Source organism: Alligator mississippiensis, chromosome 2 (assembly GCF_030867095.1).
Source record: "Alligator mississippiensis isolate rAllMis1 chromosome 2, rAllMis1, whole genome shotgun sequence".
In the NCBI taxonomy this organism is placed as follows: Eukaryota; Metazoa; Chordata; order Crocodylia; family Alligatoridae; genus Alligator; species Alligator mississippiensis.
Genome location: NC_081825.1, coordinates 266,271,178 through 266,288,807, shown reverse-complemented (window position 1 = coordinate 266,288,807; position 17,630 = coordinate 266,271,178). Strand labels below are relative to the sequence as shown.

The following is a 17,630-nucleotide window of genomic DNA, read 5'->3' as shown; positions in this document are numbered from 1 at the left end:
AAAGCGTTATTCTACTGTCAAAACACTTAACATTCATCAGCAAGCTCTATCTTAAGTATTGCTAAGTTTGCCTGAGAAGTTCCTCATTCTCATTCCACCTCAAGCTTCTGTTCCCTTTGAGTTTCCCCCTTCTTAGTGGGGTGTTGCATTCCTCCTTTTTGCCTGACAACATAATGAGGAACCACCTTTCCAGTGGAGGATGGCTTACAGACAGCATCAGGGCGATACAAGTGATTGCTATCACTCCTGGGAGCAGTAGGAAGTAGTCAGCCATGTTGGTCTGAAGTCAGGCAGAAGGCAGGGTAGAAGTGCACCTTATAAACAGCTCACAGTTGCGTTTGAAACTTGTGCATCTCTGATTCAGCTAGGGTACAAGGTGAACCTCTACCCTGCCTACTCTAACGAGGATGAGCATGCCATCTCTCTAGGCCTCCTGCCTCTTATTTGTGGGAGGTTAAACTTGAATCTGCTACACAGGGACTCTAAATACTGCTACGGATCTAACAAAAATAAGTTTATTTTTATGACATTGAGAGGTATTGTATTTATGTTTTTTAAATATTAATTTACCCAAAGATGATATGGATGTTGGCAAGATACAAATTATATTCTTTGGGACATATACTGCTTCTAATTATTTCTGCTACAAAAGTTGAAATGATCTAAAAATATGATATAAATTCCACTACTGGTGATAGCTTTTTTTCTTAGACTTTACTGAAATATGAAATTCAGATGGTGTTTTTTCTAGTTAGTTTCATTAAAAAATTACAATAAAATTCAGTTGTTGTTGTTTTTAATTATAATATTACTTCTGTTCCAACAGTTTCCAATGTTTCCAAATCTTAAAAATGCTACTGGCATGATTTTCAGCCAATTTAAACTTGTATAAACTGGAATAGTGCCACTAAAGTAAGTGGAATTAAAATGAGTGTGACTAAGATTAGAATCACACCTTAAATGTTTATGCCTTGCATCATTCACCAGGCCCCAGAGAGTACTGCTAAAGGTGCTGGAAGGACACCAGAACTCTAGTACTATTGAAATTAAGAACTTGTTCTCTCCTTACCACCTATGGCAGGGGCCCGCATTTGGTGACCTTCCAGGTCCCTTCTGGTCCATTGATTCTATGATTACCACATCCTCAAAGATTTAAGAATGCCAAACATCATCTGCATTCCCATGGTTTTCATTTTAAAAGGGATACTGTCAACTTAAAAATGACATGTCTCTTGCGCAAGTTTTCTCTAAATAATTGTGTTCATTTCCTTGGTTCATTTAACAGCACTTCGTGTTTTTTATGGGTTTTTAATGAAGCAACAGAGAAGACAAACATTTAAAAAAAACACCGCCTCCCCAGAAAAATATTATTGTGAGTCCACAAAAATTGGCAGGGGGCTCCAGAGCAACCATCAGTTCTGGCACTCATTTTTCATTTTAAATTGAATTTCAAGTTAACATGCCTATAATGCAATAGGAATGGAGATTATGTATATGCTGATTCTGATGAAGGAGAAAAATTAATTTTGAGGATAGTTAAGGCACTGGATCAAGACTCAGCAAGCTACAGATTCTGTTTTCTGCTGTACCTCTGTAAGGATGGGCAAGTCATTTAATCTTTTTGTTTCTCAGTTCCCCATTGGTAACATAGAGGTAATAAGTCATTTTTGATCTCACAAGTTCTGAAAGGCTCAGGTCATATTATGAGGTGTTCAGATGCTAGAGGTGCTACAAAAGAGCCCACAAAATAATGCTGTCCTCAGCTTGTCTAGCAGAAATTTCTGTATTGAAGTGGCAGCAAAAGCAGGCTGCAGCTTTGAGAGCTCAGAATGCAAGAGATTCTTTTATCAATTTGATGTTAACTCTCTCAGCCTCTAGAAACATTTGGTAACCTGATTATGAATTTAAAACAGCATCAAACAGATTATAGGTTTGAAATACATCCATTGTATCCTTACCGAGAAGCAGAACAGCCCCCGCTACTCAGGAGCTGTGGAGATCGTTAATAAGGTTGACTGAACAAATCTTCATTAAACTGTTCATGTCACTGGGCTGGGGGGATTTATTCAGTCCCATCCTCCATTTAAGCCATGACCCAGACAAATCAACCGTAATGCCTGAGATCTGAAAAGCTTTTGTTTGGTTTCTATGGTTCTGTTCACAATTAATAGTACAGCAGCTTGTTTCCTAGGACAGAGTAGGGTCATGGGGTCTCTCAGTTTAACAACAGCTCTTTCTACATGTCACTCCTTGGAGTTTGTCAGGTGATTTGGCAGCCTGTGAATTTAACCATGTAACTCTCAAGTCCTATGGAAGTAAATGGCTGTCTGGAACAGGACATATTATTTTCTCATCATTGTGTCTCCTGTGTCTTCTCTGATTTTCTGTAGCCTTTTATGAATTATGACTGTAGCTTCCATCTTAGCCTGCAACCAGTATCTGAGGATATCACACATGTTACTTTTACCTGCAGCTGCTAGAAGATCGGAATGGTATTAGACAATCTCTCCTTCCAGTGATATAGTTAAAAGTAGGGGTGCACCAATAAAGAATTTTTGGGCTGATACCGATAGCCGATTTATTTACGAGCTATATTGACCGATACCGATCCAATTGCCAATATGCAGCTCAGCAGCTTGGAGAGCAGCGTTCAGCTGGTAAGTCTATTGGGGGAAAGAGGTGTAGCGGGGTAGATCGAGGCTCCCACTCCCTTCCTTACCGTGGGGGCCTCTAACTGCCCTCCTCCCACGCACCTTCCCTCCAACAGACCTACCAGCTGGATGCTGCTGTCCAAGTTGCTGGATTGGCTACAAGCATGCTGCAGCTGTGCGCATGCATGAGGCATTTATTGGCAACATTATTGGTCACATCAGCCAAAAAAAACAATAGCCAGAAATGTCAATTTTCCTTTTCTTGCTGCCGATACAATGTGGACTGATATATCCGTGCACCTTTAGTTAAAAGGGTATTATTTCCTTATGCAATCTGTCCAAGATGGGGTAAACAAGACTTCATGCCTAAATTAATGTTTCTATCACTTAAAACTTCAATCAGTTTCTTGTTTGTTATATCAACCTGAGTCTTTTGGTTTACTAGTACCAATTGCTATTACGTATAGACTGTGATCAATAAGAAATAGATAAAATGGGTCACCTTTATAATGGAGTCATCAAAGCCATATGGATTGTTTGGTAAATGTGTAACTCGGAGAATGCTGGACTTCTGTTTTACTACAAGTTCCCCAATCTGTGAAATGGAGATAATGTTGCTTTGCTATCTCTGTGGAGTAGAAGATGCATTAAATGTTTGGTTTTTTTTAAGCCCTTTGGCTAAGTACAGACAGTCAAAAAGCCTGAGGCTGAATCAATTCAGTCTTTGCAGGTTAGTTTAATATGCAGAGATTAAGCTGAGAAACAAGTGCACACACATTTACTTTTGATTCAGGAAATGCAGCCACATGTCTGCAGTCGCTCGGGCCAGAAGCTGGGGGGTGCTAGAGAATTACTCTCTGGCACATAGCCAGCATGGGCTTTGTTCACTTCCTCTTCCTGCTGCCTCTGAGGTCTCTGGGATTTCCAGTCCAGAATCACAGTAGCAAGACTCTGCAGGGTTGTTTATCACTTCCTCTTCCTGCTTCCAGGTGCCTCTGGGATTTGTAGTCCACAGTTGCAGCCAGCAGTAAGTTTCAGTAAATTTAGCAGCAGGGCAGCTCTGTACTGGGGAGAAAGTGGGTATAACCTCTCACTCTGGCCCTAGACCCCAGCTCGGGTTTGGCTGGGGTGGGGGGGGGGCAGGCAGTCCCTACCTCCTCCTTCCCCCTCTCCCCCAACCCTTTTCTCCTTGAACAGACAGCCCAGCCCAGGGCTGGAAAGTGTGCTGGGATACTGGGGGACTGGGTTTGACTTGAACCAGGAAAGGGTCTGGGACAGAAGTTTCATAAACTAGTTTGACCCAAATCAGTTAAGTCTGATACTACATTCAACCAGGTTTACTTTAAGCCATTTTGAAACTGGTTTATGCACACTGAGCTTCTGTTCTGTTACAGGTTTAAACCAGTTTCTGCTCACTTAAACTGGTTTATGTGTAACTTCTGTCCCTAGCCTTTGAGATTTTAAGGTGAAAACTCTGTGAGTATGCCAATAAGTATTGAGGGCAAAGAACAAAGCATCAGGCTATGCCAACAGAACACAAATCATTTTAAACTACAATATGGAAAGGTGTCTGCCACCCACAGTACTCCCCTCCCCCTCTCCCACATCCTAAATCTCAATCCAAGCAACAGCTTCTTTGCCACACAGGTTTGGCTGCTTCCTCATAAATACCATCCACCCATCTTATAGGGAAGGGAATATTCATTAAATCCTCTTCAGTGTGGTGGGAGAAAACTCCCTGGGGTTCATTGTCTAGCTGCATAGGAACCAGACAACCACGGGTAAAGTTTTACTGCAGTATATTTGCTCGAGCAATGACCATTAAGCCAGCAAAGAGGCAAAATGGCCCCCCCTCAAGGGTGAGGCGATCTTTTATACTTTTTACAATAAGGCAAGACTACAAGGTTAACAAAAGCAATACTTGGGCGGTGCTTTACTAATCTTCATAACAGCATATTTCTATTAAGCTGAACTAGCACATTTTAAAAGCTAAAATTTAAGTAACAGTAACATTATGATACGTTAGCAAGAACTTGCAGTGGTAGATACTTCTTAAGGACACGATCACTGTACTTAGAACAATGGCTTCTTTGTCTTATCTTGTTCCTTGCTGTATCTGGTTTACAGCACATAGACACAGATTCACTTGCTGCATTTTTCTCAGAAAATGCTTAACACAGTTAAAATGATTACTTGACACAAGCAAAGGCTTAGCTATCATTCTGCCTTGTGGTCAGCGGCATTGCTAGGCCACAGGTCATGCCTTGTATTCAGCTGCAAAGCTAATACTTCTTAATAATCCAAATTATTGTTAACATAACAGTATGCTATCAGAAAACTATTCTATTTCAGGGTAATAACAAACATGCTCACTACATCAGCCACCACCATCTTTAAGTAAAATCAAATTCCAGTCTTCAGCTCAGAACCAAGGGAAAAGGAGTTAGGCTATTGTGCAGGTGGTGTGAGGAAGTATCAGAAAAGATCCCTTCTAAATATGTCCCTAGAGATGGAGTTCAACTACAGCCTCAGGTTTGCCATTTTACTGAATGGTGGACATGCCTATGGGAGTAGAGTAGGAGGGGGGTAGTTAGATTTCTTCTCTCCCACCATCCATTGTGGAAAGAGGACTCTGCAGAGCCCACATATGCAGTTGCATATGTTCTGCTCCAGCAATATTCCTGTCACTCAGCTCTGCTATAAAGCCTTGCTATGTAGCCTTAGGCAGTGCTTCACCCAGTTGTGGCACCAGATAATAAGCAGATCAGCTAATATTTCAGAAGGGACCCCAGATATGAGTGGCTTTGGGTATTCATATTTTTGTTCATGCCAAACCGTGTTTAGCCTAGTCCCCAGATGCAGGCAAAATTTATACAGCAGGAGGTCCTCTGGCTTTGTCACTAGTCTGTCACTGCAGGATTTTCTGTCAGTAATTGGAGCTCTTAGCAAACCACTGAGAGAAGATCTAGGTGCAAATTCCTGGTCTGCTTATGTTAGAGTACATACCTCAGATGTATGTCTCCAGGGTCCAAGTGCCCTAACCACCAGACTATTAGTCACTCTAGTCTAGTGACAGGTCTCTGTGTGTATCACGTTATTTTCACAAAATATTTTAAAGGTTCGCACTTTTGCTTTGATGAGGAACAAAAACACACCATGAAATTTTTCAAGAATAGGGATATGGAGTGGGGTTTCCAGTTACCCTTACTCTCCTTTTCTAATGAATGTGAATTCTTCGGTATTTCTACAGTTTATAACAAACTCGATGAAATGAGTTTGCCTCAGCCTGTCTGCAACGTTCCTGCTCCTCATGCGAGGCTTAGTTTTGGTGGTCAAATTCATCATGGTCTCTGATTGGAAACATGGAACATGCTGGTCCTCTTAATTTGCCATTTCAGCCAGAAAGATGGGAACCAGAAACAACAGGCAGAAAACTGTCCATCAGCAACACTCTGGGTGGTTGGAGAGTAGAGTGGTGTAGAGCAGAAGGGTAAGGAGAAAAGTATTGGTCATGTTTGTTAAAGAAGTCATGGTCTCAGGTTGGAATTTTCTTCCTTTACTGTGAAGAAGCTGTTTTAAGCCATGCACCCTACTTAATGTTGCTTTTTTACTGGTTCTCCATCTCATTTCTGTCTCAGCCTCAACCTGCCACAAGCAAGGAAGCTGTTACAGTCTCAGTTATGTAGAAGGCTGTGTTTCTTGTTGTGGCACCGGCTAGACAAAACCCAGTCTTCTGTATAAAAGTTCTTGTTTTGGGAAACGAGGGAAGTAAACACCAAAGAGGTGTGTGTATCAGAGATGGTCTGGAGTTAACAGGCAGATCTGGGAGATGCAAGTTCCAGTTCTGTTACCGACTCACTAGATGGTTTAGGTAGAGTTGAGTCACTTAGGCTCAGATTTTCAAAAGACTGCATTTTAGGTGCCTTAATTTGATTGAGAGACCAATTGTATGATTTTTTCAGATGTGCTGAGTATTAGCAAAGATTGAGAGAATGGTGGGAGCTCTGCATCACTATATATGGTCCTTTCAGGTGCCTCAAATCAAACACCCAAAATGTGTCAATGCTTTTAAAAACACTGAACTTCTCTTCCCCCCTCTTAATTTTCCTATCTGTAAAGTGTGATAAGCTTTTCTAGTTTGTGGACTTCAGTAATATCTCCAAGGCCCATTGAGATCCCTGGGTAGCAGATGCTAAACGAGAACACATTAGTGCTGTTATTAGGAATGCTATATAAAAATGTGATTCACAAATCCTGTGTTAATGGAAACATTCACAAGACTGAATTGAGGAAAGGAATCTAAGTTTAGTTTGAATTTAGGTTTTAATATGCTGTTAGGCCAATCATTTTTTATTTATACCCTTTTCTTCCACAAGGATCCAGAGATTTATATTGCATGCTGCCATGGAGAAATTGGGTTTGGGGTTTCATTCCTATCTCCCTTTCTAGGGCTGAGAATGCCATGGAAACCATGTTCCTGATTCCTAAGAGTATACCACACACTCTCCAGCCATCCAGCTGTCAATAATACTGTTTATTTCTAGAAAGGGGAAAGAAGGCATGAGCTGTCCTAGCAAAGAGAAGTGTAGGCTCTGAGTGGGCAAAAAGTAAGGAAAACTGCAAAATCTGTGGGGAAATCACCAATTATCATGAGCACCCACAAGCTGATCAGGTCAGGGCTTTGCTATGGTATTCTGTATACAAAGAGAGAGAAAATTATAGTGCCTGTCCCAAAGAAATTGCAGTGTAACAGATGCACCATGATTTTCCAATCTCATCTCCCAAAAGGGGCCCTAGTGGCAGATCAGACAAGGGTTTCTTGCTCTGGTGCCAAAGGTGCGGGTTCAAACCCCTCTGGATTTGTGGTGATCCAGCTGTAAATGTGTATCTGGTCATTAAGGCTGGGGATTCAAAGGCAGCTGGGCATTGATGCTGACCATGACCCTTGTATGTGTTGGCCAGAGAAATTGGCAGCAGTGTAACAATAGGTGGGTGAGCTGGGCAAAAGCCCTGGGTGCTGCCTAAGGGGAAGGACCTGGAGGGGCACATCACCCTCCCGTCCCCCAGGGCTCCAGCAGTAGGGAGGGCAGAGCAGCGGTGGGAACGCAATGTCAGAGCAGCAGCTGGTGGTACATTGCCATGGGGGAGAGATGTCCCTTTCTTCTTTTTTTTTGCCACTAAAAATTGGTGGGTTTTTTGGCTGCATAAAACATGTCAGTGGCAAAAAAGATGACATCCCTCTGCAGCAGCAGTGACCCTCCTAACTACTGCCTCTGCACCGCTATTCCCCAAGACAGTGTTGGCCAGTTATGCTTCTACAAACTGGATGCTTTTAGGCATGCTAACCTGCTGGGCTGTTAGGCTCAGACAGATCTTTGACTTTTGAGCTTCTAATATAAGTGGCCCCAACTCTGCAGCAGCACGGTACTCCGTGGCAACTTACCAGGAGACAGAGGTTTTTCTGGAGTTGGTCAGAATGTGGACCAGAGTGGTTTAGTTCAAATTGAACTTCTTCAAAAAGTTTTCATGGGTTTTTTTCAATGCATTCCCAAGCGCAGGAGTTTGCGTCCTACAGAATGCTGTTTCTCTGATGAGATCCCTCTCTACAGCAACTGGCCATCCGAGAGTTTTCTGGGCAGACCTGGATTCTGGGGGTGTTGCAACATCTCCAAAATGTTTCTGAAATGGGACTTCTGTCCTAAATTTGAAAACTTGATCCTTAATGGCCCCGTTCTTGTCCTCTTCTTCAAACATCCCCACGGTTTCTAACATCTTGCTGTGTTGGCTGAGGGATGCAGAAAGACATTGCCTTTTGCTGTGTGAATGCACCTCCACTGCATTCAGGAGGCTATAGACACTTCCCAAGTATAACCACACTCACATCATGCTGTGCTCTCAGCAAATTAGGCCACCTGCAACAGTGCACAGAGGTGGCAGACTAACTAGGTTGGAAGTGCTGTAGACTTCTTCCAGATGAGGAATATCCAGAAGTGTGCCTCAGATTTTGCTCTCTGAAAATTGGATGCTTTCTGAAAGTTGGAAACTCTGCTGCAAGTTTGATCTCATGGTGGCAGTAAATTGCAGGCTGGCTGGCTCTCTCCTGGGAAGGAGCAGGATTTGCTACAGAATATCCCACAGTGCAATTTTCATCTTCCTGGCATATCATTCTTTTTTATGACAATGACCATTTGTTGCTCTTCAGTCATGCCTTTTATTAACCCCTGCCTAGTTTTTTTGTTTTGTTTTGGAGTTTTTGGGGGGTTCTGACCAATCTCTGCTCAACATGAGTAACAGCTGCTTTAATATGAGAGGATTAAGGGGCTCCAGCAAGTTGGTGGTTATTAACTGGTCTGTGTCAACTCGCCCAGTCCCCATTTAGTACTCTTGTCCACTTAGGAGTCTTTCATCTGCCTCTTTCAATGGGCAGCCTGCTTCTCTCAAGTCTGCAGCCTCTGTGTGTTGCTTGCTGTTTTGCATCTCTCCCACCCTTAGTTTTTATACTTTGCTCATCACCATGGTACATGTATCACTAGCTTACTGCCATGTCTAGTCTCTCACTATTGGACTGTCTCTGAACTCTCTACAAGGATCCCAGCTTGGTCTTCTTTTGTGGATTCAACATTTTCCCCTCTTTTCACCCTTCTACTTACCATCTATAAATTATTAAAATTTCTCCCTCTTTATTTTTTAATCAAATTGTGGCAGAGGAGAATAGCAAATCAGAGCAACATTTGCACTTTCCAGGTACTTCCCAGCACATTTTCAAAATCATCTAGATAACTGCATTCTCAGATCTGTTTGTCTTCGTGTTGTATTAAACTCCCTGGTACACTGTTTCTCCATAGTAACCATTAAGGGAAATGAGAAAGCCCCGAGTGGCCTTTAAAATGCAGCATCTGAGTGGAATGACACTACCTGCTGTTTAGGCACGCTGACAGAGGATTGATTGTGCCTGTGGTCTCAAGATTTGATATGTGATAGGATTTTCTATCTACACCATTTCAGGGGGACATCAGGTAATAGGATGAGAAGTGACAGTTGGAAGAATTCAGGGGTATGTTTTGCATCCAAGAAATGTTTTGGAGAATTGGTTTACATCGGAGTCAAGCTGTATTTCCACAATTCCAGTAGGGATGTAGGACAGGAAGAAATTTCCTGGGTCACTAAGTCTAGCTAGTCCTTGGTTGTCGGGAGTAATCAATCATATAATCCCTGTCATAAATTTATCATGCTCACTCTTAAAACCAGTTAGGTTTTTGCCCCCCATTGATGCCACTAAAAGGCTTATTCCCATGCTTCACTCCTCCTGAGGATCTAATAGTAATTCCCAGCCTTTACTTTGAAAAGGGGCAAGGGAAGGTGTTTGCAAGAGGGAAGCAAAACCACTTTTTTTCTTAAAAAGATTAAATGTTTAAAATGTGCTGAATGCTATGGTGTTAGAGTTGGCTCTAGGTTTTCCTGGTAGGGATTAAATCTGAAACAGTTCACCTGGGAGCAAAAGAGAGAGAAGAATATTTCAGGCATAATAATGGTCAGTATGTGAAGAGTTAACTTTAGGAAGTGATTCAGCGGCTGGCATAGGGCGGAGACTGCTGGGATCTTGCAAGGTGATCAGTAGAAGCTTCTTGCCAGAACAAAGTATCATTTCCATGAAATACAAATTAAAATTAAATTATAACTACACAGAAATGTAACTAACCTGAAGCCTTCCTACCCATCCTCCCCCTAGCTCCTAAGCTCCCTGCCTATTCCTGCAAACTCTCTGTCTCTTCTCCCATCCCCTCTCTTTCTGGGTGTGCCTGATCTGAGAGTAACCTGCACATTTTTTCATATCTGCCCTTCCCACACAAACAAGAAGGGCTGATTGGCAGGCAGACAACCACGGGTCCTGCTCAAGCATGCAAAATGCATACCTCCCCACACAACTCCCACAAGGACGCAGTCATACACATGCACAGAGACTGAAGAGCCATGGGCTGGCATAAGGGAACTTACTGAAGTGTTAATCTGATCCCCTGGTAAGTGCAACAAGTGGAGGGAAGCTGTTCATCTGACACACTTGTTAGTTTGATTTTTTTTTTTTGTAAGTTGTGGGTGAGGAGGAGGAATATGAAAAATGATTTGAGAGATGCTACAGTGAGAGAGAATCATGTAAGTGAATGGATGAATAGATAGAAAAAGCTAGCTGTGTTGCAGAAAGGTTTGAAGAAATGTTTTAGCTGCAAAGTGTGTGTGAACTTGTAACGTAATAGCAATGAGTTGGAAAAGGTGGGTTTTTTTATTTAGACAGGGTTTTGAAAGCATGAATTGGTACGATGAGACATGCTTGCTCTTTGGTCCTCCAGAAGCTAGTTAGAAAGGTTTGGTTACAATGGCTGCTGAAGGGGCTAGAAAATGTAGTGGAATCAATGTGCCGTGTTTTCCCAGGATGAAATGCAGTTTTTATAATGCTTTGGCACTGTGGCAAGTATCTGAGTTTGAAAATTTCAAGAAGGATGGATTTCAAGTTGGTTTGTTAACTTTTATGGGAGGTAGCTTCTCCTCTGATCGGGAGAGGAAAAATAGATTGCTTCCTGGCTAATAAAAGTAATAGCTGCTTCTCTGCAGTGAGAGAAGAGAATCTGAACCAAGCAAAACAGATTTCTATGAATTTGCTTCAAGTATTGTTGAAGGGAGAATGGACATATGTGTCCAATGAACACAGCACAAAGGGGTCTCCAGAAAAGGAGTGGAGGTTTTGAAGCAGGCTTTGCTGTTAGACTAGCAGCTCAGACTTCTGTGTAGAAATTCAGTGGGTGAGCGAGCAATTCAGATTATTCAAGTGCTGTATTGTTGTTAGGGGATTTCAGGGTTTTTTGCCACTTGATTAAAATAGAAGAAATTCATTGCATTTGTGTATGAAGGAATAAATAGCTGGGTTTACAAATAGTCACAACTTTTGAGACCCGAGTCCTGAAATGTGGAAAGTAAAGGTCAGTTAAAGGCAAATCTTACAGTGATCTACAGAAGTTAATTTGATACACTGGCTGTTTTTTTAATACCCCTGTTATTTTTAAACAGCAGTTTGAAATGCAACCTGATGATTACATGCACTGACATTTGATGCTCTTTAAAAGCACTTTCTTCACTGATCCTGATGTCTCAAATTAGCCCAAATACCAGTACCGAGCCTAGTGAATGCTGTCCAGTCTTCATTATGAACACCTGATTTCTCAGAAGTTCTCAATTCAGCATCAGCTTTCCATGCCCCAGGTTTGGCACAATAATGATTTTTGCAAGGAGGCTGTAGCAGAATCCACCCAGCAGTTTTTGATTTTCCAAAGGATAGGGAAGGGGCTGAATCTTGTTTATTTTAACAATAATAACTTTTGTTTTCAGTTATCAAAATGGCTGGACGTTAAAATTTACTATAGATTTATAGGTTAAAAGTCCATAAAGGCTCATTGTGATCATTTAGTTTGACCTCCTACACAATACAGACCATAGGACTGCTTTGAATTAATTCTTGTTTGAACTAAAAGTATTCCTCTTGGGAGGGAAAAAACCTAATTTTGATTTACAAATTTCTAGTGACAGAGAATCTACCACTGACAGGCTTTTGTAAATGGCTCTAATGTCTAATTACCCCTGCTGTTTAAAAAATGCATAGGTACACACTTTATACATAAACCAGTATAAATGATTGGAAACCAGAAACAGAAATCTAGTACACTTAGACCAGTTTAAGAATGGTGGAACCCAGTCTAAGATAGACCTGGATGGATGTAGCATCAGATTTAATCTGTTTAGATTAGACCGGTTTATTGAATATCTGTCTCAGGTGCTTTCCTGACCCAAGTTAGGGTGCAGTCCCCTGGTGCCAGGTGCCTTTGCTACTCCCCTGCTATCCCCTTCGGGCACAACTGGTGAACTCAGATTGGTGGGGCTGTGGAGCGTCCCATGGGGCGGGGTGGGGGGTTGCAGCTAGCTAGGAGCAGGGAGCGTGGGGAGGATTGCAGTCGGCTGGGCACTCCGACTGGTAGCAGGGAGGCTGCAGATGAAGACATGCACCCCCGCTCCTGGCTGGCTGCAAACCCCCTATCTCCCCACCGCTCCTGTGGGACACTCCACTACCCCACCAATCTGAGTTCACCAGCCACACCTGATCCCCTCTCTTGCAGGGCAGGCGGGTCAGCTTCAGCCCACAGTCACCTGCTCTGGCCTAGCACTGGGCTGGTCCTGCCCCGAGGCTGTTGCAGAGCTGAGACAGCAAAACTTTGCTCCCTAGCACTGCATCCTGCCTGTGCCTGGTTGCTGGGCCGGGCAGGGAGGAAGAGATCCATTCTCCACCCTGCCCCGCTCCCCGCCATCAAAGCTGGGGGGGTGCTGCATAGTGCGGGCTTCCCTTCTTCCTCACTGCCTGGCTCAACATGGTTTCTCTCCCCAGCCCTTTCCCTTGCCAGCTATCAGGCGATGGGGAGAGGGAGAATGGAGCTCCCGCACTGTGTGGACCCAGCCCCAAGCCAGCACAGTGCGGGGGCTCCATTCCCCCACCCCTCTCCTCCTGCCTGGCTGCTCGGACCTGTGTGGCTGACCCTGAGCTGGGAACCAGGGGCCAGGGAGAGAACAGAGCACCCTGCTATGCTCTGCTGGCTTGGATGGGCCAGGAATGGGTCTGGGCCAGAAACTGGGGGCAGGTTATGGGGGAAGTAGAGAAGGACAAGTCCAGGTCCACCTGGTGGGAGTCTCTGCTCCCCAGTGTCCCTACCCTCTGATCCCAGTTTCTACCCAGGCAGACAGCTACATGGATCCAAGCCACAGTTCCTGCCTGCAGCTGTCAGGCAGTCAAGAGGGTGTGGGTAAGGAGCCCTGCACCATGCGGGCCCCCTCTGCTGTACTGGCTCAGGGCCAGGGCTGTGTGACAGGGGGCTCCACTCTCCCATCCCACCCCCCACCTGGCCACTACTGACAACCAGAGACCAAAGTCATGGCTCAGACCCACGTAGCTGTACATTGGGCTGGGAACTGGGGGTGCAGGGGTGGTGAAGCAGGGGCCCCCTGCTGCATAGACCTTCCTCCCCCCCCCAACCTGCCCCCAGTTTCTGACCCAGCAGACAGCCACCTGGCCCCGGCCCCCACCCACCCAGACCTGTGCCAGCATAGCTGGGGTTACCTGCACAGCAAGGGGCTCCATTTTCCACCCTTTTACCCTAGTCACTGCTGACAGCCAACAACTGGAAGGGGACAGGGCTGGGGTTGCACTGGCCAATCAGGGCTGGCCAGTTGCTTAGCTGGGCTCATCATTTTCCTGTGGCTTGCTAGGAAATGCGCTCGAGTGCTCCCAACCTGCCCAGTGGAGGCCACCTCCATGCCCTCTCCGCAAAGTGCCAATGCAAGTTCTGTTCACTCCCAAACTAATCTAGGGCACTTTGAAAAAGTTGCAAAAGTTGGTGAGAATCTGCCTAGAGTTTTTTGAACATTTATAGTTAACCTCTAAGTGCTTCACCTTCCAACCTTTGGAGTTTGCCATATCTTTGTTTGCTCTACTGAAGAGCTTCTATTATTGTTCCCCGCATGGATACTTAGAGACTGATCAAGCTGCTCCTCAGTCTTTTCTCTCTGATATCCTAAATAGAATTAAACCCCTTGAGGTTTTTTTGTTTTTACTATAAAGTATGTTTTCTCAATGATTCACTTTCTCAAGGATTTTGACACTGTCTCCCACAATATTCTCATTAACAAGATAGACAAAATTACTGTAATGTGGATAATAACTAGTTGGATCATTGCACTCAAGTAGTCATCGTGGCTCTGTGTCTATTTGGGAGGAGGTATTAACTGGGGTTTCCTGGGGTTTGTCCTGAGTCTGGTATTGTTTAATAATTTTATTAATGACTTAGATGTTGGGATTGGTTACATGTTTAGCAGATTTGCAGATGACACCAGGCTGGGTGGAACTGCAGACAGTCTGGAGGGTAAGACCAGGATCCAGAATGACCTGCATAGACTGGAGAAATGGTCTGCAGTCAATCAGATGAGATTCAACAAGGACAAGTACGAAGTCCTGCACTTTGGACAGAATAACTGCATGCACAAATACAGACTGAAGAATGACTGGCTAGACTGTAATATTGCAGAGAAGGTCATGGGGGGGCAGGGAGGAGGAGGGCTTACAGTCTACCATAAACGGAATATGAGTCAACAATGTGCTCCTGTTGTGTGGGGAAAAAAAAAAAAAAAAGCCAACAGCATACTGGATTGTATTAACAGCAACGTCACTTGCAAATCAGGGGAATAATTCTTCTCTGTTTAGTACTGGCAAGGTCTAACCTGGTATATAGCATGCAGTTCTGTCCCCCTTGTCATTCCCCCCCCCCCCCCCCCCCCCCCGTCCCCTGCCCACCTTCAAGAAAATTGTGGACAGTTTGGAAAGAGCCCATTGTAGAGCAGCAAAACTGATTTGGGACCTGAGAACGAAGATTTATGAAGAAAGGCTGAAAGACCTAGGGTTATTTAGTTTGGAGAAGAAAAGACTAGGGGGCAGGGGAGGGGTTTGATAATAGTCTTCCAATATATGAAGGGCAGTTACAGAGAGGATTGAGATGGGGTTTTCTCTGTGGCCATGGGGGATAGGACTAGGAGCAATGTCCTCAAGCTTCAGCAGGGGAAATTTCAGTTGGGGATTAGGTGCAACTTTCTAGCTGAGGATGGTCAGACATTTGAACAGGCTCCCTAGAGAAGTTGTGGAATTGGCATCCTTGGAAATTTTCAAAGCAGGTTGGATAGATAGTTTATTCAAGGACAATTCTGCCTTGAGCAGAGGGCTAGACCATATGACCTTGTGAGGTCCATTCAAATTCTACTTTCCTATGAACCTAATCCTTACAGCTCTTCTCTGAACCCTCTAGTGGAAACTATATTCCAGTAGTTGCTACCCCAATAGGAATTATAACCTCTCTACTTATATTCAGTATCCCCTTCTTTATAACTCCAAGGATTTCATTAGCCATTTTGGCTACAACATTTCAACTCATTCTCTTTCACTTCCTTTTCAGAGTCACCGCTTCCCAGGTTGAGTCCCCTCTCCTGTAAGTATAACTTGCAGTGTGTGTTGATGTATGATTTTACATTTGGCTATATTAAAGCACAAATTGTGCTTACTTGTACCACAAAACCAAGCAGTTCACATAACGAATATTATTACTGATATAAAGCTATTAACATTCTGCTAATCTTTGTACCATCTCTCAATCTTTTAGCCTTAATGATTTTGCTTTCTCCCAAGTCACTGATAAAATAACATTTAAATAGCATAGGGCCCAGAATCGGCCCTCTCGGACCCCATTAGAAATACCCCTTCTGTTGATAATTCCACATTTTCAATCATATTTTGAGACCTACCATGTAAGCATGGTCTTCAGTGATGACTAATCTTTAGGTTAAGGCCACAATTTTCAAATATCGGTGGTGAAGCCTAGACAGTTAAAGAGAATACAAATATATGTATGTAAATGTAATGTCTATGTTTTTGAAAAATTTGGATAAAACCTTCAAATAGATTAAAGCTATATATGTGCAATATACATGTGTACACACAATGACACACAAAAAAAAATCCCACTTTAGTTCTATACACTGACTTTTCATGGCAAAGATTGAATTTCTACTAAGCAAAATGAAAAATGGAGTTCAGACATCTGGAGCACTGTCTCCTTAGATGCTGTTGGAACCAACAGATTAATAAGAGTTATGCAGCCTCATCTGTGTCCTGTCCACACAGATATGAGTCTATTACAACTGCATCTAGCTTAAACAGTAAGAGACTTGTGTGTTTGGAGGGATTTGGACCAGCCCTCAGGTGTACCAACCAAGACAGATACTGTCACACTTCATTTTTATCATCCTGATTGCAGGTGGCTCCTGCAAATGAAAAGCCATCAGAGAACGAATTTGAGCCCCATGAGTGTTTGCAGCTTGAGATGCTATTGTCATCCTGCCCATTGCCCAGAAAGTGTGGACAGAGGTGAACAGTGTTGTCTGGCAACATTGCAGTTCTGTACATTCTTGGGTTCTAGGTGGCCCAATTATTTTGTTTTAATGGTACATATCTTATCTTTACCCCAAAGACTGTATGGTCCAACCACCTTTGCTTAGTGAGCCAAGTTTGTGTATTGTTCACATGTTCATATTGTAGTGACTTCAGCTATTCCAATGCCCTCTGTCCTAATGTTCACTGCTGGTTATTTACATTCTAACCATCTTTTAAATACACTGTAGACTACAAATATGTTGATGGAAAATGAAACCTTTTGGATTCGGATTAAATCTATGTATGAATCTGATTCTCTTTAGAACTGGAAGATGCATGCACTCTATTTATAGCCCTAAATTAATTGTTCATGATAAAATATGTTTACAAACCACAGTAAGCATAAGATCTGCACAATGACTCTTTGCTGAGCTCAGTGTCTGTTGACTTAATGCAGAAAGGGAGGCTCCCTTTTGTCTCGCCCCAGGAAGTTGATGCCTGCAGAATGCAACAGCCCTGATTTATGTCTCAGCTGCAGCGACCTACAGGTTGTATAGAGTACAACGCCTAAGAAGCATCTTAACTAAGTGATAAAGTCTGCTTTGGCATCTGACCTTTTCTTGGCAGATACAGCAGTCCTTCAGCTAGGTGGTCTTTTGCTAGAAAATGGGTGAAATGATTAGAGGATTGATCTGAGCTGCATCCTCCCAAATTTAAACTGAACCCCAGAATTTTTAGAAGCTGGAAACTCTTCAATTATATTTGCTTTATTGTCTGTTTCACAGCTGCCTCAGCATGTCCAGGTTGCAGCTGGGACCAGACAGAGAAGCACTGAAATGTTGTCAGGAATGCTGATCCAGGGGTATTTCTGTTCTGACCTGAAGTCCTGAAATTTTCACACAAGAGCATGTTCTCAGGAACTTTCTACTCTGATTTCTAGGCCAGAAAGGCTCAGAGAAACATCCAGACTT

At 43.3% G+C, this 17,630-nt stretch overlaps 1 protein-coding gene across 5 annotated transcripts in view; it reads left to right on the top strand.

Annotated features, from left to right (window-relative positions):
- Positions 1-17,630, top strand: part of STON2 (stonin 2) — a 121,365-nt gene that overhangs the window by 56,209 nt on the left and 47,526 nt on the right. For all 5 annotated transcript variants that reach the window (XM_059723143.1, XM_059723142.1, XM_059723144.1 and 2 more), the window contains one exon: positions 15,686-15,718. In XM_059723143.1, the coding sequence (XP_059579126.1) occupies positions 15,686-15,718 (33 nt within the window). The remainder of the gene's footprint in view (positions 1-15,685; positions 15,719-17,630) is intronic.